Source organism: Embiotoca jacksoni, unplaced genomic scaffold, assembly GCF_022577435.1.
Source record: "Embiotoca jacksoni isolate LCO1_2020_lvr unplaced genomic scaffold, fEmbJac1.0.p SCAF_51, whole genome shotgun sequence".
NCBI lineage: Eukaryota > Metazoa > Chordata > Actinopteri > Embiotocidae > Embiotoca > Embiotoca jacksoni.
Window position 1 is genome coordinate 2,164,417 of NW_027185405.1, and position 25,580 is coordinate 2,189,996.

General features: G+C 45.6%; 3 protein-coding genes and 1 pseudogene across 4 annotated transcripts in view; 2 read left to right on the forward strand and 2 right to left on the reverse strand.

Moving 5' to 3' along the window:
• The window catches only part of otud4 (OTU deubiquitinase 4), a 13,038-nt gene extending 9,283 nt beyond the window's left edge, over window positions 1-3,755 (forward strand). For both annotated transcript variants that reach the window (XM_069172187.1, XM_069172188.1), the window contains exons 16-21: window positions 1-119; window positions 297-893; window positions 1,096-1,136; window positions 1,281-1,944; window positions 2,133-2,212; window positions 2,339-3,755. The exon at window positions 1-119 is cut by the window's left edge and continues 518 nt beyond it. In XM_069172187.1, the coding sequence (XP_069028288.1) occupies window positions 1-119; window positions 297-893; window positions 1,096-1,136; window positions 1,281-1,944; window positions 2,133-2,212; window positions 2,339-2,752 (1,915 nt within the window). In that variant the 3' untranslated portion in view covers window positions 2,753-3,755. The remainder of the gene's footprint in view (window positions 120-296; window positions 894-1,095; window positions 1,137-1,280; window positions 1,945-2,132; window positions 2,213-2,338) is intronic.
• A 2,430-nt stretch (window positions 3,756-6,185) lies between these two features.
• On the reverse strand, window positions 6,186-17,579 carry abce1 (ATP-binding cassette, sub-family E (OABP), member 1). Its single transcript, XM_069172166.1, has 19 exons — window positions 17,471-17,579; window positions 16,290-16,430; window positions 16,112-16,197; window positions 15,937-16,034; window positions 14,859-14,976; window positions 12,628-12,765; window positions 12,461-12,530; window positions 12,246-12,342; window positions 12,067-12,156; window positions 11,853-11,974; window positions 11,134-11,258; window positions 10,924-11,020; window positions 10,263-10,322; window positions 10,109-10,167; window positions 9,493-9,603; window positions 8,850-8,992; window positions 8,060-8,182; window positions 7,873-7,984; window positions 6,186-6,551 (listed from the first exon to the last, which is right to left on the reverse strand). The coding sequence occupies exons 2-19, from the start codon at window positions 16,390-16,392 to the stop codon at window positions 6,504-6,506; spliced, it is 1,800 nt and encodes a 599-aa protein (XP_069028267.1). The 5' UTR covers window positions 16,393-16,430; window positions 17,471-17,579; the 3' UTR covers window positions 6,186-6,503.
• Window positions 17,580-17,630: 51 nt separating this feature from the next.
• anapc10 (anaphase promoting complex subunit 10) lies at window positions 17,631-19,792 on the forward strand. The gene is made up of 6 exons (XM_069172167.1): window positions 17,631-17,796; window positions 18,408-18,522; window positions 18,593-18,683; window positions 18,808-18,928; window positions 19,040-19,093; window positions 19,303-19,792. The coding sequence occupies exons 2-6, from the start codon at window positions 18,408-18,410 to the stop codon at window positions 19,480-19,482; spliced, it is 561 nt and encodes a 186-aa protein (XP_069028268.1). The 5' UTR covers window positions 17,631-17,796; the 3' UTR covers window positions 19,483-19,792.
• A 3,218-nt stretch (window positions 19,793-23,010) lies between these two features.
• Window positions 23,011-25,580, reverse strand: part of LOC138212028 (F-box/WD repeat-containing protein 7-like) — a 35,348-nt pseudogene continuing 32,778 nt past the window's right edge.

The window sequence follows — 25,580 nt, forward strand, 5'->3', positions numbered from 1 at the left end:
ACTCAGCTTCCCCATCACCTCTCGCCCCCACTCCCCCAGTCCACCTTCCTCCTCCTCCTCCTCCCCTCAACTTCATCCTTCTGCTCAGGTCCACGAGGCTCCACCAGCACCACCCACAAGTAAGACATGCTGAGTCGTCAGTTTTACTTACGGAAAAGAAAAGGTGTGATGTCTAATTTTACATCTTTGAATAAGTAACTCGTTCTGATTGGTTGATCTTGTTCCTCGGTAGAAATTCAAGTCGTGTCTGTCCAATCATTCGTTCCGAACCGTCTTGTCTTTCTCTCATTGGTCAGATTCTTTGCCAAAACCTGGAGCCATTCTGTCGGCGTATGAGACCTCTCTGGTTCACCCCCTGGAGTCCTTGTCCCAGATCCAGATCCAGACCCCGAGTCAAGCTCCGTCACCATCCGATGAAGTCCCGAGGCCCCAGATCCAGACGGAGGCACCGCCCCCTCTCCTCCGTCATCATTGTGAAGTGACCTCTCTGCCACCGGCCCACGTTCAGTCCCATCCTCCGCCTCCAGGAGCCTCCTACCCCCACGCCTCCCATCCTCACCTCCACGTCCAGCCTCCTCACCCCTCCCAAATCCCTCATCCCTCCCTTTCCCTCGCCGCCTCCTATCCCTCCAATCTCCAATCTCCCCGCGCCCAAACAGAAGCCCATCCGTCTCCGCCTCAGCACCTCCACCCTCACCTTGAGTCCCCCTCTCATCACCCGGAGCTGCCGCCGGCACATCACCCCGCATCCCTCCCCGGAGTCGTCCCCCTGCAGCAGATGTCCCAGATCTACCAGGACCCTCTGTACCCCGGATTCCCCCGAGGAGACAAAGGTGGCGTCGCTCCAACTCCACCCTTCTGCTCCGGCGCGTCAGGGGGCGACCTGCCCCGAGGTGAGCCCAACAAAAAAAAAGACTCTTTGGTGACTCAAAAATAAAACCCTCAAATATTTATCTGATCAACATCGACAAGGAGAATCTGACTTTTTTTTAATTGTCTGATTTTGCGCGTTCATCCGACGGCGGGTCGGTCGGTCCAGGTTGTAGCGAGCAAACAAAGACGATACTGACCCGAATTTTCGTTTTTCCTCCGCAGACGTCAACATCTTGAAGTTTTTCTTCAACCTGGGTGTGAAGGTAAGATGGAAAACAACTTGTTCATGAAGTCAATACTTCTAGATGTAAAAACAACAACAAACAACAAGAGTAAAAATCAATCTGGGAGAGAATTAGAAAAATAAATTAGGTCTTGATTGAAGTCTCCGTCTGCTCTCCTTTCAGGCCTACACCATGCCCATGCTCCCCCCCTACATATACCTCCTCCCCCTGCAGCACGCCCACACCATGCAACCCAAGGTGTCCTCCCGCTCCCCCTCCCCCCACTACACTCCCTCCAGCACTCCCACCAGGCGGCAGGAGGCTTACCCATCCGCCCAGTACACTCCGACTTCAGTGGCAGTGCCCGCTCAGTACGAGCACCAGGCAGCGCTCGCTGAGCCCCCCCGTCCCAGTGAGCCGTCCTTCAACCAGGCCGCGTACCAACAGGTCTCCCAACCCTCGCCCCACAGGATACCTTGCCCGTCGTTGCCGTGGCAGCAGATGCCCCTACCCAAAAATCCCGCCTATCCGAGTGGGTATCCGTCGCCAACACCTCCATACCCAGTCCCCCCGTCGTCCTCTCAGGGGTACAACTCGGGACAGAGCCCGGGACACCCGCGATACTCCCCCGCTGTGCCTCCGTACCCTCCATCCTCTCTGGGGTACCAATCCCCAGCCGCCCCCGAGGAGCTCCAGGTGAGCCACAGGGCGATGGAGCAGATTCAGCCCACCAACGGGGACACGATCCCTGGACACGGGCGCGTCCGAGCCCCTGGTCCTATGGAGCGTCCAACATCTGCTGATTTGGGGAACAACAACAGAACAGTGGTGGTTCCACCGAGTTTTGGTACGTAGACGCTTTTTATTATTAAGTCTAAAACAAAGCGGTATTTTACTGTAAATTATTCGCCAGTAGCACAAAGGAATCCGGGTCAGTGAAGGTCTTAAATTGAAAGCCGTTGCAGTTTGTTCCTCTAGAGGGAGCCGATGGGCAGTGAAGCTTTTCATAGAAGGTTTTTTGTTTTTTCCCATCAGCCCTCAAGAACGAGCCGGCAGAGAGTATGACGAGAGCGGTGCTGCTGGTGGACCCGCCCCTCAACAACACACCCATAGTAGTACGTACCGCACACACACACACACACACACACACACACACACACACACACACACACACACACACACACACAGTGAGAGTAGTATTGGTAATATTCGGTCAAGTGAACGATGTCTGTCTCTCTCAGCTCGAGCTGGTCCCAGAGCTTGACATGAAGGATGTCTCCATGACAACCATGACGTCTGGCAGCAGCCCCGGCTCGCCGTTGCGTTACTCTCGCCCCAGAAACTCGCCCAGGGCGTACGTCCCGCTCGGGACTCCGGAGCCCGGCCAGGTGGGTTACATGACGACGGCTGCCATGACAGAGGGTCTGTCGGTGGGCTGCAGCACGGAGGACGACTGGGGGGAGAACCACGGGGGGCCGACCATGAGCTTCAGGGGTCCCAGGAAGGTTCACAAAGGTAGAGGGAGGGGAGGCCACGGCCACGATCAAGGGAGGGGGCCACAGAGGAGGAGATATGGAGGAGAGACGGGGGTGGGGCTTACCTACGTCCAGTATAGCTCCTCCCACAGGGGGCGGGGTCGTGAGAGAGGATACTAGCTCTCAACCAGGGACAGGAAGGTGATTCTTTAATTTGTTTTCTTCTTTTTTTCTGACAATCGCTCCTGAGATCTGATCGGTGGATTGATTTTGCTTCTTTAGCAGCGTTTGGACTGTTGGCCTCTTCTGGAAAAAATGGACACTTCTTTCTCTACAAATGTCTTTAACTTCGTTACAATCTGAGTCAGAAAATCGTAAACTCTTTCAACCTTGTCGTGGAAACACTATCTTTATTTTTTTATTGTTATATTTAGCCAGCTCATTAGCCTGGCATGTTAGCATGTACAAGTTTACGACCTCACTGACGTGATTTAAAAAACGCTAGCTTTCCTGTGGAGTTAGTCACGAAGATCAGCAAAACTCGTGATTGTACGGTAAACGTTTAAGCTTTAACTAGCAGCTAGTTAGCTTAGCATAAAGGCTAAAAGCAGGAATTGATCTGGTGCTTGTTAATTAGAGAGCTGCAGAAGGGTTCGCGTTTGAGATCCGTTGGTTGGAGCTAGGCTAGCAGTTTGCTCCTGTTTCCAGTCTTTACGCTAAACTAATCTGGCCGAGCCACCTCTCGACTGACCGCGAAAAGTGCTGCTGGTCTCCTCGTCCAACTCTTTTAACTACTGCTTGAATAGGAAGTCAGTTTTTGGGACTTTCTCGTAACAACTGAATGTAACATAAGAGCACGTCCGACGAGACAAAACTATATTTCTGCAAGCGCCAACCAGGGAAACCTTCCTGTTAGCGCTAAAAACAATCACGCAAAAAGGATGGGAGCAACAGGAAGTGTTTGTCGTTCCTGTTTTTTGTTCGTGCTGCTGGTTTCACGTCCTTGGTTTTTCTTCACTCTCGATCAACTCATGGAGATTCGGTGCCTTACGTTTGCTGCCTTTTTTTTACCGTCTTCCTCCTCTTGAGAGTCACTGCTGTACGGAAGGAAAACGCTGTTTTTGTTTGTCTGTGTTGGACTTTTTTATGTGGTTGAATAAATAAAAACAAAATTTGGTTCAGATTGCTGCTCTCGTTTGTCGTGTGAAGGTAGATTATTAGTATTTCATTAAATGTGGTAGTTTTTATACTCGTAGCAGACTTAAGAATTGTCGTATTTAAAGTAGGAACATTAGTTGAAGTCAGTCAAGTATGAGGAGAAAGTCAAGTAGTATCTGTCGCAGTAGTAGTACGTGTAGTAAGGAGAGTTGTAAGTGTAGTAGTAGGGGTTTAAAATGGCAAAAGGTGAAGTGAGTTCAGTAGTAGTATTTATAGTGGTAATATTAGTGGTACTATTTAGTGGTACTTTGTCCCGTAAGAACTCCGCAAATGTACTTAATGACCTTTTAGGAGACGACACCGAGAGGCAGAGACGATTCTTTGCAGATCTGAGAGATGAAGATGAGCAGGAACCTGTGATAGACGAAAATGATGAGACAACGACGCTGACAACTGCACCGATGTGCTGGCTTACAAAAACATGAACGGAAGTCATACTTATGGCATGTCGTCCAAAAGATGACAAAAAAGTCATACGACAGCATGTCATATTTCAGACATGCTGTCGTATGACTTCAAGATATTTCAGACGACATCCTGTATGACTTTTTTTTTAACATGAACGGAAGTCAACAACCCAACATTATATAAGAGGTAAATTGGGGCAGTGGTTTATGCTGTCGCCTCAGAGTATCAAGATTCTGGGTTCAATCCCCGGTCAGGATGATTTTGTGTGTTGTGCAAAAAAAGTCACACTGTAGTATGTCGTACATAATAAAAAAAAATAAAAAAAAACATTTCATGTCTGGTAAAATGGACTAGTGGTTAGCAGTGTTGCCTCACAATCAGAAGGGTGCAGGTTCGATACCCTCCCTGGAAGGAAGACAAACGTCTCATGAGGAGACCCATCCTCGAAGTCAGAAGGTTCTGGTTTAGATCCAAGGGCAGTTTGACTTTGTGTGTTTTGCAAAAACAGTCATACTATATAGTATGTCCTGCAAAGTAAAAATGAAAAGCGGTCTTGCATGTCTGGTAAAATGGGACAGTGGTTAGCAGTGTTGCCTCTCATTCAAAAGGTTCTGGGTTCGATACCCAGGCTGGGTGATTTTGTGTTTTGTACAAAGTTTGTTATGCTTATATGACTTATATGACTTTTAAACATGTTATGGTAGACTGATCAACAGTGTAGTGGTTAGCATTGTTGTCTCCCAGTCAGAAGGTTCCAGGTTCAAAACCTCATCCTGGAAGGGAGAACATTAACATCTCGGATGAAAAGTACCGTCCAGGGCAAGAATTGAACCTGTTACCTTCAGACTGGAAGGCAAAAACACTAACCAATGCACTACAGTGCCTTCTTCCTAAACATGTTTAAAAGTCCTATAAGTAATATAAGTCAAACAAAAATACAATAAAAGCAGCACATCGGCACATTTCCAAGCCAGCGTTGTCATCTCATTATCTAGAGGTTCTGGGTTCGATCAGGAACTTAGTGTGTGGAGAATTGCATGTTCTTGCTTGTGGGGTGACTCTTTGTCACGTTTACATGCATGATTACATTGCATGACATTTGTTTTAGATTAGACTATATGCATGACAACATGCATAATTTAGTCATCCACATTAAGGATGCCTTAGATTACATTTAGGTTATTACTTATGCAGGAACATGCAACTTCCACATGTCAAGCCCCAGGCAGGGATCGAACCTGGGACCTCTAGACTGTGAGACAATGACGCTGACAACTGCACCAATGTGCTGGCTTCTATAATGTGAACGGAAGTCATACTTATGGCATGTCGTACAAAATATGACAAAAAAGTTATTCTGTAGTATGTCGTCCAAAATCTCAAAAAAATGTATGTCCTACAAAATCTATAAAAAAAACTTTACCAATGGTTGCAGTGGTTAGCACCGTTGCCTCATAGCACCAAGGCTGTGTTCAATCCCTTGTCAGGCTTATTTTGTGTGTTCTGCAAAAAAATGGTCATATTATATTATGTTCTACACAATTAAAAAAATAACTGTTTTGTTATGTCGTCCAAAATTTACCACACGTAATATTGGTTTTTCATTTTAATTTGTAGGACATACTATAGTATGACTTTTTGAAATGATGTGGGGGCAAATGTCACTTGGACCCTCGCAATGTTGATACCATGGTTACACTCTTGGTAGTATTCAAAACATCAGTAGGAGAAGTAGTATTTAAAACAGTACCAGTATTCAGTACCTTGAAGGCAGGAGTATTTATAGTTTGCTAGATTTCTACTACTGCAGTAGAATTACTGACGTAGTATTTATAGTTGGACTTCTTTTTTTTCATTTTTTGGTTGTATTTGTTGTAATAGTATCTCTGCTAAACTCTCCGCTGACCGTACCTTGAATTTAAGCTGTTGTACCTTGAAAGTCTCAGTTTACCGTCAGTTTCAGAACAAAACACCAGACAGGAGAAAGTTTTTGGTGGTCAGGAAGCATCGGTTTATTTTCACTTGTTGTAAATGCATGAGTGTTAAAATACGTTGTTAAATGTTCCACAAATGTCGCCGCCTTGTGAATTCGGCACGTTCGGGCTGACGGACACAGAATGAAATGCACTTTATCATTTTAAACATCTCACAACATCGCTGGTTATTGAACGCAGCCCAGTACATAAAGGCTGATGGGGTTTTTCTTTTTTATCGTTTCTTATGGTTTGAACACCTTCCGCTGTTCGGTGAACGCAGCCCGGCCGTGAACATCGAGGCTTCGCTGGCAGGCGTCGAACGCGACCTGTTAGTCGTCCAGGAAGAAATAGTTCCCGCTCTTCTTCTGTTCTGTGTCCTGAGAGAGACAAGACAGAGGTCAAAGGTCAGCTGGTCAGTAATGGGTTTTTTGGAGTGTTTTTTGAGTGACAGTTACCTAAAAAGTACACGACTGCTTCACGCGGACCGCCGTTTCCATTTTTATGTCCAAAAACATTTACAAACAAAATTGAGGTAGAGTAGCAGTATTTATAGTTATAGTAGTATTAATAGTCGTAGTATTTTCTGTAGGTATAGTTTTGGATTATTTGTATTGACAGCAGCAACACAGTAACTCAGTATTTACATGAGTATTAAGTCCAGTGTGTGTAGTACCAGTCATAGTAGAAGTATCTTAAGTATGCGTAGATGAAATATTTGGTCGTGGTAGTACATGCAGTACAAAATGTAGTATTAAAGTGTGGAAGCACTACTTCTAGTAGCAGTGTGTTAATGGTAGTAATATTTGCAGTAGTAGTAAGCAAGTGTGGTACCAGTATTTATAGTCATATAAATTCGGTATGAGTAGCAGCAGTATTTAGCGTAGTAGTGATAGTATTTATAGTATTAGTATCTTAATTATGTTTGTGTAGACATCAAATAAAAACAAATGTTTTACACATTTTTACACAAATGTAAAAATGTTATTTTTACGTTCAGAAATTTAATAAAATGATCCACACAACGTAAAGGAATGACCTTTTTTGCCTCATCCTGTAATACCATTTCATACCACAAGACTCTATTGTGTAAATTGTATTTTAACTTTGTGGTTTGATGCTGAACTCACGACGTTTCCTTCAGACTGGTAACTCAACCAACTGGTCGTAACGACGGTTATGAGCTTATGAACGTAGCTAGCTGTGTAACGTTACCGACGGCGTTAATATTAATCGTTAGTTAGGCGATGAGGTAACCGAGTTTGTCGCGTTCTATTTTAACTCGCCGAAGCAACTTTATGTCGCAAACAAACCAGACAAATTCCCAAAGGTGTGTATATAAGGTTTTGCTGTAGCTGTTTTCTTGCTAAAAAGGAGTTAAAAAGACTTTAACGTAAAAGTTAAAATTATTTTTTCGTCAATCAACCACTGCGTTCGTACGGTATAATTTTACAATCGTCGGTTATAAAAAAGAAAAATGACGAACTCACAATAAAGGCAAGAACACACCAAATTTGACCAAACTGCCAGAACTCGAACACTGTCGCCCCCTATCCTTCAAAGTGGTATTACAAGACAAGACATGCATTACATGTTTCTCACCTTCACCGCCCTCTAAATGTAACACTGCTGTCACATTGTTCATTCAACATTCAATAGTTTAGAGAATTGAAACCGGTGCAGCGGTTAAAATGGTCGTACCTTGATGGAGTTGTGTTTGTTGATTCGCGGTCTGAAGTTGTTCGGGTCTCTCCTGAACGTGATCTCCAACAGTGACAGAAACCGGTTCATCCCGGCCAAAAGACCCTGAGGCCTGAGAGAAAACCTGGCCGTTACCACAGCAACCACAGACGAGCTCACGAAACCAGCGTTGAAAATCGCCACTTACGCGTTAGCCAAGGTGCACTTGGAGGGAACGCCGTCGAACACGATGACTCTGTCGGCCAGGTAGGTCGCCATGATGAAGTCGTGCTCCACCACGAAGGCCGTCTTCTTTGCGTGGAGGATGTACCTGCAAACGCAACACGAGTCAGACAACACCGCCCCCCGCAGGCTGAGAGAGGTGACTGCACAAACACTGGCAACTAAACGACAATTCAATTAAACAAAAACTAAATCACATTTAACTCAAACACACAATTTTAAAAAACGTTTTAATTCTAAAAACAGAAATTTGTACTTGAGACATCAATAAAAACATTCCCATGACTTCGTCACTACTTCCAGGCAGTTTATAAAAGTCTGCGCTGATTAGTCGATTTATTATTATTTGTTCAAGCGTGAAACATTTGAACAATTGAACACATTTCTCAAATGTGAGAAATCTTTTTTTGCTTTGCGTCAAATTGACCAAACAACTAACTGCTTCTCTGCTAAGCTAGTTAGCTTTAAGAAGTTCAAGTCTTTTGATCGTAGAAGTAAAAGATCGCATTTTTCTCTCTATATGGAAATGAAAACCTGATTTTCCAAATCTGATTTTAAATAGAAAAAACAAAGGAGGTAACTCAAAAATCGAAGAAATTTAAAAGATTTTTCTGCATCTCCGAAAAAAAACATTGCGACTACATTTAAAAAAATGATTTCGTCGTGTTTTTTCAGGTTTCAGTGAGACGGATGAGGGAGGACGTGTAAAGCAGGAAAGGAGGAAGAACATGTGACAGGAAGAGGAGGAGTCTGACCTCTTGATGACCCTGGCGGCCATCAACCTCTGCTCGGAGTCCAGGTAGGCCGACGGCTCGTCGATCAGGTAGACGTCGGCTGGTTTGCCCAAACACAGCGTGAGGGCGACTCGCTGCAGCTCACCTCCGGACAGGTTCTGGACCTGGAGGAGGAAGACGAGGATGAAGAGGGTTCATGATCTGGTCCTCGCTCAATCGCATCGTTTTCTAATCTAATAATGGTGATTTTTTTTTTTTTAAAACAGGAAACTTTTCAACCTTCTGGCAGTTTTGCAGAGTTCAGAGTTTAACAGGCTTTTTTTTATCTATTTTGTGGCCAAACATTTTAACTTCTTAAAAATGATCACGAGCCAGAAAAGTGTTTTATTGTTATTGTGTTGTTGTTGTTGTTGTTGTTTTATTAGATTGAACCCCAGAAGAAGTTTAAAAACGAGTAAAATCACAGTTCACAACAAAAAACTGAAGTTTTTTCTGACAAGAACTGAGTCACATCTGGACATCAGCTGACTCTGGTGGCTTCGCAAAGATGTTCGGGGAGGAACCGGTGAGGACGTTAACCAGGCCGGTCTGAACTCTCTGTGTGTGTGTGTGTGTGTGTGTGTGTGTGTGTGTGTGTGTGTGTGTGTGTGTGTGTGTGTCTTACATCCTGGTCGATGATGCTCTCGATCTGCAGCGGCTTCATGACGTCGGTGATGAACTGCGGGTGTGTGTAGGCGTCTCTGATCTTCTCGTGCAGCAGAGCTCTGACGCTGCCCTGCAGACACGCAAACAAACAAACAAACACACAAACAAACAAACACACAAACAAACATTGAGCTTTATTTACTCAGACTGATGTGAGAGAATCAGACGTGACTTTTCGTGGGTTTCGAGCTTCCTACAGCTGCAGGAACTTCTGAAACTGATGTCGTCAGGTTTTAGTGTTTTTTTTTTGTCTTTTACAAACTGGAAGAATCACATTATTAAAACGACAGCAGGATCTTTTTTATTTTATTTTTATTCTAAGTTTCAAACTTTTTGTCGTGTCCTGATGACGAGTTTGTGGCTCCAGATTTAACGGGGAAGCTCCGGGACCTTGAATTCAGTCGCGGCTCGGTGAGGTCAATAAATATTTTTGATTTAATCCAACACAGAAAAATCAACCTGTATTTCCTACTTTTGATTTCACGTTAGAAATCAGGAAATAAAACAGGCCGGTCACGTCCTGCTGAGTCCGTCGTGTTGTTTGTTGTTAAATCCTCATTAGAAACTGAACAAACCTTGAACTTGGGGCTGATGGTCTGAGGCTTGTAGCTGACGTTCAGGATGGGAACCTCACCTGGAAGACAGAGCGCAGGTCAGAGAGTGTGTGTGTGTGTGTGTGTGTGTGTGTGTGTGTGTGTGTGTGTGTGTGTTTAAGGGACACACACTCACCTACTCCGTCAGCTTTGAGTCCTCCTGCCAACATCCTGATGAAGGTCGTCTTCCCCGTTCCTGCGGACACAAATGACATAAACCATCTGACTCAACCTTCAAAATAAAAGTCCCGCCTACCGATAGCTGTAACCTGACTGCACCACAGACCTGTCAATCAAACAGACACGCCCCCAAAAACAGGTCTTCTTGAATCTTCTTTTCTAATGAATGAGGGATTATTTTCAGATGGACCTCCAGAAAACTAATAAGAAGGAGTGACTTTAGCTAACAACACCGAGATAACTGATGGACACATTTTATTCACTTTGGATTTGATGAGAGAAGTTGAATGGGAGTCTATGGAGCCGGAGGCTTTTTGGAGCCGACCTCTAGTGGCACTCGCTGGTATTGCAGCTGAAGACACTTCTGGATCAGAACCATTTTACAGACCTGAAGCTACGAACTCTTTTGGACACAGTCATTAAGAAAAGAGCGACGTCTGTTACCGTGGTAACCGTGTATGATAGATGCTCGGATGAGTGAGGCCAAATCAGCGTCATATATAATTCAAAGTGTTTGATTAAAGCTCTGAATACGAGTGACAGGTTCCTCGTTTGACTTCTAATATTTTTCCCAACATTTTGTGTTTGCTGGTCACTGATTGGTGGATAAAACTCACCGTTCTCTCCCAGCATCACCATGATCTCAGAGTCCGTAAACTCTCCTCCGACGATCTCCAGCGTGAACTCGCCCATCGTCTTCGCCATGTCTGGATACTGAGCGGCGACACAAATGTTATCAGTGGGTTTTTTTTCAGGGCTACGTGATAAAACGATGTCATTTAAAAAAACAAAGGGAGGAGGAGCCGAGTGGAGACGTGACCACCGACCTGGTAGTGCCTGAGTCGCTTCACTTCCTCCTCGTTGGCCGTCTCCGCCACCTTGAAGACCAGCGAGGTCTCCCGAAACCTGAGATTCTCCGTGGGGACGTAGCCGTCCAGGAAGATGTTGATACCTGGAGAGAGGAAACGAAGGGGTGAAGCAGAGAGAGAAATCTGTTTAACGTCCACGTTTTCATCCCGACGCAGAAAAATGGATCTGACCATATTTATGTGGGATTAAACCTCGTTTCTTTGTTTCATATCATTACAAATCTTGAATTTGTTCGGTCGTATCGAGTGTCGTCATTTGGTACCAACGATACCTTGGCTGCATGTTTACGTTGTAAAAACGCTTCACTTTTTCTTTAAACTGTCCTCTCGCCACATCTCGGTCGTTTCAGCCGCCTCAGTTTTGTGTTTTATGTTTCAGAATCGATTTGAACGTTTTATTGTTGACTTCTGAAGCCTCTTCACGGCCTCTCTCGTAGCTGACCTGCTTGTTCCATAGAAACCTGAGAAAGAGTCTGAGACTCGAGTTGTGGAAGGAGCTGCCAAATATTCTGCAGAGTCAGCGACATCTTTTAAATCTCTTCTTGAAACTTCCGTTCTCTTTCTCTCTTTTCTTCTCCGTTTTATGGTTCATTCATACGATCGTTTATTATTATTATTAATAATATTATTATGATTAATAATTGAACCACAACAACGCCCCCGTGTGGTAGTTTTACCCTCTCGGACGCTGAAGGGCATGGTGACGACCCCGTAGGCGCTGGGGACTCCGTACAGGCAGCAGATGAAGTCCGACAGGTAGTCCAACACGCTGAGGTCGTGCTCCACCACGATGATGTACCTGGAAAAACAACAACACACCGCCGGGGTTTTTAGGAGGAACTTCACGCGTTCACGTAGCGGAGAATGAAAAACAAGGCGGGATGACGTTACCTGTCGGGGGTGATGAGCGAGCGGATCGTGATGGCGGCCTTCAGCCTCTGTTTGACATCCAGGTAACTGGACGGCTCGTCGAACATAAAACTGCAGGAAGAGGAGCACAAAGAGGTCAGCGCGCGAGAGGTCAAAGGTCAAACGAGACAAACAGCGCTCCTACGCGGCCGTTTCCTCACATGTCGGCCCGCTGGATGCAGACGACGGCGCAGGCGAATCTCTGCAGCTCCCCTCCAGACAGATCCTTCACGTTCCTCTCCCGCAGGTGACTCAGATCTGACACACACACACACACACACACACACACACACACACATTTTAAAGCACCTCTGGCCTCAGACAATGAAAAGCTTCTTCTTCTTCCTCCTCTGGTAATAACGTATTTTTTTTGTACCGAGCTGTTTGCAGACGATGGTTTGCGTGTCTGTGTCGTCCTTCCTGCTCAGCATGGCCCCTACTGACCCCTGCAGGCCGAGACCAACAATTAAAACCCGTACGAAAAAGCAAACAAACACCGAAAGTAACACCATATTTTTGGGTGGTTGTTTGAATCTAATCTACCTTGACGGTCTTTGGGATCTGGTCGACGTACTGCGGCTTGACGATGGCCCGCAGGTCGTCCTCCAGGATTTTGGTGAAGTAGTTCTGCAGCTCAGAACCTCTGAAGTAGGTCAAGATCTCCTGCCAGTCTGGAGGATTCTGGGTCGGATCAGAACGACAGATCGATACGACGTGACACACAAAATACATCAAACGAAAAAAAACGAGAAAAAAAAACCCAGTAAAAGTCGACAAACTCAGACTCAAAACGATGCTGGTTGTCAGAAATACAGTGGCGTGAAAAAGTGTTTGCCTCCTTCCTGATTTCTTATTTCTTTGCATGTCTGTCACACTTAAATGTTTCAGATCATCAAACAAATTTAAATATTAGTCAAAGATAACAAGTAAACACAAAATGCAGTTTTTAAATGAAGGTTTTTATTATTAATGGAGAAAAACAATCCAAACCCACATGGCCCTGTGTGAAAAAGTGTTTCCCCCTAAACCTAATAACTGGTTGGACCACCCTCAGCAGCAACAACTGAAATCAAGCGTTTGTGATAACTTGCAATGAGTCTTTTAAATGGTAAATGGTCTGTACTTCTTTAGCGCTTTATCACCTTTCGGTCTCAAAGCGCTTTAACATAGTTTTTCCATTCACCCACTAATGAGACAGATCACCATACAAGGTGCTGCCATCAGGAGAACATTCACACACCGATGGTTCACCATCAGGAGAAACTTAGGGTTCAGTGTCTTGCTCAAGGACACTTAGGCATGTGGACAGGAGAAGCTGGGGATTGAACCACCAACCTTCTGATTAGTGTTCAACCCACTCCACTGTCTGAGCCACAGTCTTTTCCAGCTGTGGAGGAATGTTGGCCGACTCATCTTTACAGAGTTGTTGTAATTCAGACACATTGGAGGGTTTTCCAGCACCAACCTCCTTTTTAAGGTCATGCCACAGCATCTCAATAGGATTCAGGTCAGGACTTTGACTAGGCCACTCCAAAGTCTTCATTTTGTTTTTCTTCATCCATTCAGAGGTGGACTTGCTGGTGTGTTTTGGATCATTGTCCTGCTGCAGAACCCAAGTTGGCTTCAGCTTGAGGTCACGAACAGATGGCCGGACATTCTCCTTCAGGATGTTTTGGTAGACGGTAGAATTCATGGTTCCATTTATCACAGCAAGTCTTCCAGGTCCTGAAGCAGCAAAACAGCCCCAGACCATCACACTACCACCACCAGATTTTACTGTTGGTGTGATGTTCTTGTTCTGAAATGCGATGTTACTTTTACGCCAGATGTAATGGGACACACACCTTCCAAAAAGTTCAACTTTGGTCTCGTCAGTCCACAGAGTATTTTCCCAAAAGTCTCGGGGATCATCAAGATGTTTTCTGGTAAAAATGAGACGAGCCTTAATGTTCTTTTTGCTCAGCGGTGGTTTTGGTCTTGGAACTCTGCCATGCAGGCCATTTTTGCCGAGTCTCTTTCTTCTGGTGGAGTCATGAACACTGACCTGAACTGAGGCAAGTGAGGCCTGCAGTTCTTTGGATGTTGTCGTGGGGTCTTTTGTGACCTCTCGGATGAGTCGTCGCTGCTCTCTTGGGGTAATTTTGGTCGGCCGGCCACTCCTGGGAAGGTTCACCACTGTTCCATGTTTTCTCCATTTGTGGATAATGGCTCTCACTGTGGTTCTCTGGAGTCCCAAAGCTTTAGAAATGGCTTTAGAACCTTTTCCAGACTGATAGATCTCAATTACTTTCTTTCTCATTTGTTCCTGAATTTCTTTGGATCTCGGCATGATGTCTATCTTTTGAGGATCTTCTGGTCTACTTCACTTTGTCAGGCAGGTCCTATTGAAGTGATTTCTGGATTGAGAACAGGTGTGGCAGTAATCAGGCCTGGGTGTGGCTAGAGAAATTTAACTCAGGTGTGATAAACCACAGTTAAGTTATGTTTTAACAGGAGGGGACAAACACTTTTTCACACAGGGCCATGTGGGTTTGGATTGTTTTTCTCCCTTAATAATAAAAACCTTCATTTAAAAACTGCATTTTGTGTTTACTTGTGTTATCTTTGACTAATATTTAAATTTGTTTGATGATCTGAAACATTTAAGTGACAAACATGCAAAAAAATTGGAAATCAGGAAGGAGGCAAACACTTTTTCACACCACTGTAGTTGTTTTGCATGTTTTCGTTAACGGTTTAATTTATGCGCTGAAAACTCGAGCGAGAACACTCACGTCGTACTTCCCCAGGTTGGGCTTCAGCTTTCCGGCCAGGATCTTCAGAGCGGTGGACTTGCCGATACCATTGGTCCCCACCAGCCCCAGAACCTCGCCGGGCCGCGGGATCGGCAGCCTGCAAACACACACGCACACACACACACACACACACACACACACACACACACACACAACTTGGTAAAACAGAGACCAAAAACCACAGAGAAACGTACGATCACAAAATGATTTTTTTTTTTATATAAAAGAACCGTTTCTGAAATGATCATATATCATATCATGTTCACTGCCTGTTCAGGAGGCATCCCATAATACGAGGACAGAGCAGAAGAGTTCTGGAGGAGTAATCAATAGGTTTATAAGAGAGTGTTCCTGAACGCAGCACGGTGCTGCACACGGAGCAGCAGGAAGCAACGACCTCCATCAGGAAGTATTCAGAGTTCAACATCATCACTGAGTTCCTCACGTTAACGTGACCTCTGACCTCTGGTGCCTGAACATTAGTGATTTCAACCGCGGACCTGAAACTGGAGTGTCGGCGGGGTTGTGTCACCGTAAAACTCGTCCCCCCGGGTCAGACACCGAGCCCTGCTGGGACCTTCTGAGGCTTCCGAGGGGAAAAAACATTCGCTGCAAAACCACCTGAGCTGTGGCGCCATGGCAACAGGGTTCTCAACAGGGTTCTCCAACGGGACAAACACAGCGGCCGTGTTTAGGGAGCTGAATACGACAAGATGGGATGTCTGCGATCTTTTGGGACCCGTCAGGAACCACTGCTTTAAAAACACAACATAAAACCCAGCTTGGGCTCAGGAACACTCGGCTGCAGGCGGCCGTGTTGAAGACTCTCTGTTCCCCCAAAAGATCGGATGTTTCTCTGCTTCAGTTTCAGGTCCGTGGTTGAAATCACAAATGTTCACGTTAACGTGAGGAACTCAGTGATGATGTTGAACTCTGAATACTTCCTGATGGAGGTCGTTGATCCTGCTGCTCCGTGTGCAGCACTGTTCACGCCCAACAGGAACCGTCTCTGAAGTAGTTGTAGTTTTTTTAATCCACTCTTGTATAAGCAGCGTACCGGTGCAGTTTGAAGGAGTTGGCGCAGTATCTGTGTGTGGTTTCCTTCTCCAGGTTGCTGGGCAGGTTGACGATCGACAACGCTCCGAACGGACATTTCTACGTCAGAAGAAAACATCACATTTTAACTACGGCTCTTTTGTTTGTTTGTTTGTTTGGATGCAGGCGTTCATTACCTTGATGCAGATGCCACAGCCTATACACAGGGACTCGGAGATCCACACGATCTTACTCTGTGGCGTCACCTCGATACACAGTTTACCTGCAAAACACACACGTTCACACGTTCAAATTAATAACAGACGTTGGTGGCGTCGTCTATTTTCTGACCACTCAGTTTGCCCAGACACCGACCCATTCGGACCACCGGGCAGCTCTTCTTGCACTCCTGACGGCATTTCTTAGGTTTGCATTTGTCATGGTTGACGATGGCGATCCTGGTGTTCTTATCTGCCATGTTGGAGGGCTGGAATGACGAGTGCTGGCCACTCGGAGCTGAGACGACACAGAGAGAGAGCTGGTTAATGTTGAGGGGAAGAGCTGCAAAGAGCTTTATTTATAGAAACGTTGATGGTGTGAATCATGGCTTGAACCTGCGTCCATTCTGCTGAAGCAACACATTCAGCTGTGAACACAAAACGTCCAGCCTCTGCATGTGACAATAGGGGGCAGCCACAGACCCCCTACCACCCAGAACCAGCCTCCACCTGCAACTGGGCCTTTAATTCAGGTCCTGGTTCAGTGGCACTTTCACTTGTAGGCCCAAAGAGTCTGCAGGCAAACCAAACCCAGTTAGGGCTTTGCAGTCTTTTGCAGAGGGCGAGTTTAAAAAAAAGTCCGGCCTTTTAACGTGGCCTCACTTCTGGACGTACAAAGCTGGCACTGCGGTATCGAGAAGCCTTTATCTGTTCAGTGGTGTCCACCTGATCACTACGGCACACATTCAACACGTCATTTATCAAAACACGTGACTAAATTTAAAGATTAATTCGGGATTTCTGTCCTCTTCCGACGCTGAAACGCAACGTGACAGGCAGCGGAGAGGAGCATTAAAACTGGGGTTTGTCCTCAAATAACCTGCTGGTCTGCGAGTTGTCCATGTGCCGAATTCATCATCTGATCATCACAATGACAAAACATCTTCGATTGAGAGATGGCAGATGTTTAATGACGTCAGTGTTCAAGAAAACCTTTATTTGGATTTTTATCGAACAGAGTTCGGAGCACGTTCTTCTGTTATCAGAGAAAACGTCATCTTTTCGGGCCCTTCTGCCATTCACCGGTAAACACGACGCTGTCAGACTGTAAACACATTATAAATGTGTGATAAACGATATAATGAGCAGTCTGGAAAGCTGCACTGGAGGCTCCGGTCGTCCTGATCGTACCGTTACGTCCTGAGGATGCTAACAGTTAGCTCCTGGTTAGCTTCGCGTTGTGCGACATGAGGCCCCGCACTTTGACAGCTGCTCGTTTCTATGGCAATACGGACCCCAAAAAGAAACTAAATCCGGGCCGATCAGTTAAAAACTCACCCCTCTTCGGCTCGCGTCACCCGGGTTGAAGAAAACAGGCGCGACGCGACGTTTCGACTCAAATAATCGGGAGTGAAACTTCTCTTCTTTTTTTTTTTTTTCCGAGCAACGTGTTCTTCTCCTGGAAGCCGGCTGGAAAGATGGCGGGAGACACGCACTAAACACGCGACTCCGTTCCTGGTGACGACATCAAAAAAAGCGACAAAAAAAGATGCGTTGAAGCCGAAGCGGCAAAAACAAAACGGATTTAAACTTTATCTGTAACGAACAGACTCACATCTGATGCAACTGACACGACATCCCAGAGCCTTGTACTGACGCTTCTCGTGAGTCACACCTTATCTTTCATCGGCAGCCCAAGTTTTAGAGGCTTGAAGATCGTCTGTAATGGAGAAATATTAGCAGCTAGCTGTAGCCTCCCACCAAACTCCATTCATATTTTGTGTATTTTAACGTCGTCGTGTTTGAGATCGGATTCGTTTAAAACCGATTTACGACTTGTCAATAGAGCATTATTCTCACTGCCGAATTTTTCCCAAAGGACCTAATAATTATCATATACTTTCAAAGTCAAATGTTCGAGTCAGTTTATATCAATTCCGTCCAACAGTAAAAATTCACCATGAAACATAGTTTTAATGCACTTTATGTACAAATAACAAACAACCTGTTGGAATTAAAACGTGTAACAACAAAGGGACAGTAAAACGTCAGTATTTAAGGGAACATTAAAAACATGTCTTTGATGTTTTAGATGTTTTAAGTTAAACCAGCTGGTCGGTTTAACGGAAATAAACAACGAGTGCGAATAGAAACGTGTGCAGTGTTTTCTCATCATATTACTGCTCTGTAATAATAATAATAATAATAATAATAATAATAATAATAATAATAACTTGTTGAATGTTTCTGTCTCACTTTGCGGTTAAAACAAAAGATGGCGACTCCGAGCAAGACGCCCCCCGGTGCCGACCCGAAGCAGCTGGAGCGGACCGGGACGGTCCGGGAGATCGGCTCCCAGGCCGTGTGGTCCCTCTCCTCCTGTAAACCCGGTAAACATCCAGTGTTACAGTCCGGCTCAGTGTCACGTGTCTGACGTGTCTGACGTGTCACGTGTTGCAGGCTTCGGAGTCGATCAGCTGAGGGACGACAACCTGGAGACCTACTGGCAGTCGGACGGGTCCCAACCTCACCTGGTCAACATCCAGTTCAGGTAACACGGAGTTCAAAGGTCAACTTTTATTTTATTTTTATTTTAATGAATTTGTCAAAACAGGCATCTTTCCTGGAAACAAGCAGAATGAATGTGTGTTTTAAACCGTCTGATTGACGTCCAGGAGGAGGACGACGGTGAAGATGCTTTGTATTTACGCTGATTATAAATCGGACGAGAGCTACACCCCCAGTAAGATCTCCGTCAGGGTGGGAAACAACTTCCACAATCTGCAGGAAATCAGGGTAAACGCTTCAACAACTTTCATCCGGTCCCAGTTCGTCTGAATTATTTGTACTTCTTGTATACGAGCGCTGAGATTCTCGTCTTCTTCGTCTTCGTCTTCGTCTCTGCAGCAGCTGGAGATGGTGGAGCCCAGCGGCTGGATTCACATCTCTCTCATGAATCAGGTGAGCAAGAAAATCCACTCTGTTCCCGCCGACCTCTGAATGCGGGTCGCGAAGCAAACCAGGACTTTATATGAAGCGCTGGACTCTGATATTCCCTCAGAACTTATTTGTTTTTAAAGACGGTTTCTGTCAAAATATCAGAAAAAAAAAAAAGCGATTTCGGGGACGGACACGAGAGAACGTGTGACATGTCCAGGTGTGTTTTTCAGCGGACGAACGAGCCGATCAGCACCTTCATGATCCAGATCGCGGTGCTCGCCAACCACCAGAATGGCAGAGACACGCACATGCGGCAGATCAAAGTGTACACGCCGGTGGAGGAGAGCTCCATCGGAAAGTTCCCACGATGCACCACGGTCGACTTCATGATGTACCGCACGATCAGGTGATGCGGACGGACCGTCTGGGATTCGTCGTCTTGGAGAGGAAAAGGAAACCGGACAGAGACTGATGATAAAGCTGCTCACTTTTTGAATATTTAGAGTTGTTGTTCGTTTTGATTTTTTTCCTCATCAAAACTTTTTGGATTCAGTTCAGAAACAAACTTTTGTGCCTACAGACTCATCTCTTGTGGATTTGTCACATCGAAATAAATATTTTCAAAGCCAGAAATATGACTTTGTGTGAAACAAAGGAAAAAATATCATCACCCACCTGTTCTTATTGTGCATTAAAAATGTCTTTGTTGCTTAAAGCGAAGCTCTCTCCGTCTCTCGCATTGTTTCTCAGACTTTAAGGTGCTGTCAGGTTTGTGGGTCTAAAAGGAGGCCGTCACATTTCAGGAGTAAATAATGACCCCGTTTTTATTTAAATAAAATACACTTTTCTCTTTAGACAGCCGGACCCTTTAAATTGAACTGAAACAAATAGAGCCACAGAATTTGAATTAAAAGAGTTGCTGCAGTGTGTCTGTTTGGCCGCTAGAGGGAGTCAGATCAGCGTGTTTGGATTGACGAGCCGGAGTGAGAGGGAGGCTGATGGTTGCCATGGTAACTGAATCTACAAAAGCCCAACAAGCGCTGCTCTTAATTGAATTACACTCATCTCAGTTCTTCAGAGATTTTTAAGATTAAAAATTAAATATTTTATATTCATATATATATATACATTTATATTTAATATAAAATTAAATAAAAATTAAATAAGATTTAAGATTTTTAAGATTCAAAAAAAGAGCAGCAGAGAGAAGAGACTCGAAGGTTTGATGGTGTAAATCACAGACTTTCAGCCAGGAGGACAGATGTCGAGTCCTGGACCCAAAAAAACAAGTGAGAACCCACAAAAAGCCAAATCAGGACAGGCCACAACGTCCTCACAATGCAGCTGACAATGCAGAAACGTCCTCACTGCAGAAATGTCCTCACATTGCAGAAACGTCCTCACTGCAGAAATGTCCTCACTGCAGAAATGTCCTCACTGCAGAAACGTCCTCACATTGCAGAAACGTCCTCACTGCAGAAATGTCCTCACTGCAGAAATGTCCTCACTGCAGAAACGTCCTCACATTGCAGAAACGTCCTCACTGCAGAAACGTCCTCACTGCAGAAATGTCCTCACTGCAGAAATGTCCTCACTGCAGAAACGTCCTCACATTGCAGAAATGTCCTCACATTGCAGTGTCAATCGTGGCCACAGAGGGCGCTGTTTGTGATAGATAGATAGATAGATGTAGTACAAATATTAAGTATAAAAATGCACAATATATACAATAAAAATAGAATCATATTAAATTAAACTAAACAACAGTGCAAAGATTTAAACAAGATGCACTCTGGACATCGTTGGACATGTCAAACTAGGCAGATTAAAAAAAAAAGATATATTCAGACATGTTGAACCTTTTACCAGCAAAATGTGTTTCATCTGAGTGTTTTTACGTGTTTTTATTGTCCTGTCTTTTGACGCATATGAAGGAGCAGCTGTGACGCTGCCCTCTAGTGGGCTGGCGGGTGTTACGCGCTTTTTCCTGCGACACCAACAAGATACCAAATGGTGCGATGGGAACCAAAATCTGAGCTTCCTGCAGCTTTCTTAAAAAGGTACACAGTGTCCCCACAACATGAGCAACACAACTACACACACACACACACACACACACACACGTACTCACATGTGTTTGAGAGTGTGTCGCATGTGCTGCATATTATACAAACTGACACATTAATGAGTCCCAGCCGGATGTTTTGATGTGGTGTTTCCTAGACTTAATGACACACACAGTGTGTGTGTTTCATCTACTTCCCCACAAACACACTCTGTATAGGTGGACAAAATAACACGAACAGCATGCAGCTCATCCGGAGTGAGGCGTTCCCGTTACCCCCCCCCCCCCATCTCCCCCCCCTCTGTAACGTATTAAAAGCCGAGAGCAGCTTTTAGTGAGATGAAACCCGGCTGATGTTTGTCTGCTTTATACCGACGCTGCCCACAGCAATTATATTAACAGCTTACACACACACACACACACACACACACACACACGTGAGGATCTTCGTTGACATCATGTTGTTCTCTGTCCAAGACATCCTAACTTGAATTAAAACCCGTTTTATTGTGTAGTTTCAGGCTCTTCGTTGTTTTATCTCCACAACACACGAAGAAACGTGAAAACAAATCCGATGTTCAACTTGTGCAGAAACGGAGCTCCGAGGTGTTCAAACACATCGAGCGCTTCAGTCTTTGCACCTTTTTTCTGCCTGGAGGTCATACAAATAAATAAAATATAAAACCTATAAAATCACTCTTTCACGCGGTCGCAGCGAGCGGAAGGACAAACAGTCCACGTGTGCTCACAGCTGCATGTTTGGAATTTATGTTATGAATGAAATCAACGAGGCTCCGAGGAGATTAAAAGACCCTCCGACATGCTTCCAGTTGAACGGATCGGTGTTTTGTTGTTGTTGTTTTGTTGTTTTGTTGTTGCTCACTCTCCCACATGCTGGAAGCAGCGAGCAGCTCAGACAGGAAACGTGGAGGAGGACGAAGGTTTGAGGAGTTCGTTGTGCTCCGACACCAGAGATCCGTCCTGGTTGTGAATGAAGTGGGCCGCCTCCTCTTTAAATCTACGTGAACGGAACATCTCCATTTAGAGGAGAAGCTTCATGCCAGGTGATTTGCATAATCAAATAAAAATAAAAGCTTGACAGAGTCGGTTTCAGGTTTAATTCTCCTCTAACGGTGCCTTTTTCCACCCGTAGTGCACCAGAGAAAGATTTAGGACGTCCCGCATGTCCCGTGTTTGAAATGCAGAGTGCTAAAAATACCCGGATGTCCTGCAGGACGATGTTATTCTCCAGCTCTCCGCTGCTGTTCTTCTGGAAGCCTCCAATTCTGTTTCCATCTTCACCACTTCGGAGCCAGAAGTGACCATATATGGGCAAGCGGGGGTGGATATGACTCCCCCCTCCCTCCCCCCTCCACCCCTCCACACACTCATTATTTGATTTTGTTTTTCAGATGGACCGCCACATATTGAATAAGAAGGAATGACTTGAGTTAACAACACCGAAAGAAGTTGAATGGGAGTCTATGGAGGCTTTTCGGAGCCGACCTCTAGTGGTCCTCGGTGGTATCGCAGCTTTAAGGCACTTCTGCATCGGCCTCATTAATTAGAGGAAAGCTACGAACACTTCTATAGACAGTCTGTGGTTCCACAATCGACAACCGGCTTCATGAGGTCGTCACCTGGATGCTTTTATTTTGAAGGAATTCCTACATATCCTGAGCTCCTGAGGTTTTAGGTCATGTGACTGCGGCTCCATCACTCTGCTCGATGTTTCAAAATAAAAGAGAGCAGCGTCTGAATGGAGAAAAGGTTGTGGATATTAACAACACAGTCAGTCAGCTCTTTATAAAACTCATCTTTATTAATTCATATTCACCCCCCCATCCCCCCCTCCCCCCCCTCCTGTTTTTCCCTTCTCCTTCCAGCACGACAATATCTTCTGTTTTCTTCTTATAAAAAAGCTGAATATCTACATCCTCTTTGTATTTACACTATTTTACATGATTACATCATTGCAGAGCCTCACACCTGCAAATGGTCGACAATCCTGCCTCCAAAATGCCACCGGTTACTGGGGGTGTTGCCTGGCAACGGCAGTTTGTTGGATTCATATCTACTAAAATGAGGTGTTTTAAATTATGCATCTTTTTTTTGTTTTAATATATATATATTTCATAAGCTGAGGAAAACATGTGGAGTGAAAAACCTCCTGTGAGGAATCTTCTGTGGAAACGAAAGGTGAATAAACTCTTTAAAAGTTTTAATGCTGTAATTCAGTGCAATTTTCCTCTCAGGGTAAAGTAGTGACGACGTTTCCTTTCGCAGCAGCTGCTCGCCGGATCGAAGAGCCTCTTTGCTGCCCGTCACCTTCCTGTGAACGGGTTTGAGCAAACGGGTGTGACGTGCCTGCTGATTAATCTGCGGATCATTTGCTCGATTAATCGCTTCGTGTCTCAAAGAAAAATCAGCAAACGGGGGCGAGGAAATGTTTCGTAACTTTATCCACGAACCGTTGATCGATTCACTGACTCGAGTCAGACGGGATCGGATTTGGACAAAAATATTTAAAAGGTGCTTCGTTCTTTCTTTCTTCTTTTTTTTTTACTGAATTTCACTCCAGTTTGTAGGAATAAAAAGTGAAATCTATAAAGAGATTGATATCCAGCCAAAAACCACGATGACAGAGAAGCGTGTCAGCGTTCAGGTCCTCCGGGTCAACAACAAAGTTCAGACTGTTCTGATCGCGCTCGGCGTTTGAAGGTTTGCGGTGTTGCAGATGTGAGACTCTAGTGCAGCTAACATCTGTCTACGTTAACTCCTCCCCTCTTTGCATGATGGGAAAAAAAACCGGACTTCTATTCCCAGATTTCAGCAGCGGTTCCCGCAAACTTAACGTGACCGCGAGCGTTCAGAGGCGACGCGGACGGGCAACTTATCGGGAAAAGAAATGTTGAAAAAAAATGGCGACACATGCTGGTAGTACGAGGTGTTGCCCGTTGGTCTCGGCCGACAGGTTCTGGTAGGTTTGGATCGGTCCGGGTCCTCGTTGGTTCAGCAGCAAAATAAAACATCCTCGATGCCCCTTTCCTTCGCTCCGTCTTCTGTCGGCTACATTCAATAAGTTTATTCTCAAATCCGTCGTAAACGTCTTTTTTTCGGTTGCGATTAAATCCCAACGCTTCGTCCCGTCAAACATTCGCTCGTTGTCATGGAAAACCGTTTAGCATCCACGTTTCCCGTCCGTCGTAGCGTCAAACATTCGTCTCGTCGTACCGGCGCGCCGCGAGTATCGTCTTGGTCCGTTCTGATCGGCGCGTCGTCGGGGGCGACATTCAGGAAAAACGGATCCAGTCGGGACTTTGGTCAAAAGAAAAATAAGTCCGAGCGTGAGAGCGCCCAAAAAAACCTCAATGTTAAATTTGATCTTTGTCCCGGTTTGATGATGTCACTCCCCCACCTCAGTCCGGGTCTTTCTGCTGGTCGTCCAGGTCGAAGTCCAGAACCAGCAGTTTGGTCTCCTCGGTGCCGTTCCTGCTGGCCGGCGGCGCAAACCAGGCGCGTGTCGGACGCCCTGATTCGCCACACCACGCCCCCCCCTGGAGAGAATCAGACGTGTGATTGGTTTAGACGTCAGGTGATGACAGGTGAGTGGTTTTTTTATAACCAGATGTTTGAGTCCCGACCTGATCCCCGGGCTCTCCAGCGCCCACCACGTCCCGCAGCCACGCTCCGGTCCGCAGGTCCCACAGCTTGACCGTCCCCGTCGTCGGAGCTGGACAGGAACCAGACCTCGGCAGAACTGCAGGCACGTCACCACGCCGACTGGTGCTTGTTGGGACCTGAAGGAGACGAATGGACCGTCATCAAATGTCCAATTCACACAACGTTGTTGACGAGTCAACAAACAGGAACAACTTTTGACTTCCTCAACTCGTCATCGGTGGACGAGAGACAAGAGCTGCAGCGCTCCTCGTTTCGTCTCTTTCTCCCAGAGGACTGTGGACTGTTAGTACACACACACACACACACACACACACACACACACACACACACTACACACACACACACACACACACCTCGACTTCTCATCGTCCCCCCCTGACAGGCTCGTTGTTGTCCTCACCTTGCAGCGTGTGGAGACATTGTCCCCGTCCGGATGTCCCACACTCGCACCGTGGAGTCGGCGTTCCCGGACACCAGGATGTTGTCACGCAGCTCCATGCCGCTGGTCAGTGATTGGTGGCCGGTCAGCCGTGTGGATACACCCCCCCTGAATAAGACACACCCACTTAAGTTCAGGTTGCTGCAAATGAGCTTGACCTCTGTAACGCTGTCAGTTCAGATGTTTCCCGTGTGTCCACCTGTCTCCTGCGTCCCAGACTTTGATCAGAAGTGTCCAACGAGCCGCTGACCACAAACGCACCATCGAACTGCAGAGAGATGGGGGGAGGGGGGGAGGTGAGGTGAGCCAAAACAAAGAGC

Coding starts and splice junctions, on each gene's coding strand:
- abce1 (XM_069172166.1), bottom strand. CDS start 16,392: ATGGCAGATAAGAACACCAGGATCGCCATCGTCAACCATGACAAATGC. Junction 10,323..10,923: donor GGTGATGCTGGGAGAGAACG/GTGAGTTTTATC, acceptor TTGTGTCCGCAG/GAACGGGGAAGACGACCTTC. Junction 7,985..8,059: donor AAGTGCACCTTGGCTAACGC/GTAAGTGGCGAT, acceptor GTTTTCTCTCAG/GCCTCAGGGTCTTTTGGCCG.
- anapc10 (XM_069172167.1), top strand. CDS start 18,408: ATGGCGACTCCGAGCAAGACGCCCCCCGGTGCCGACCCGAAGCAGCTG. Junction 18,523..18,592: donor CCTCTCCTCCTGTAAACCCG/GTAAACATCCAG, acceptor CACGTGTTGCAG/GCTTCGGAGTCGATCAGCTG. Junction 18,684..18,807: donor CTGGTCAACATCCAGTTCAG/GTAACACGGAGT, acceptor ATTGACGTCCAG/GAGGAGGACGACGGTGAAGA.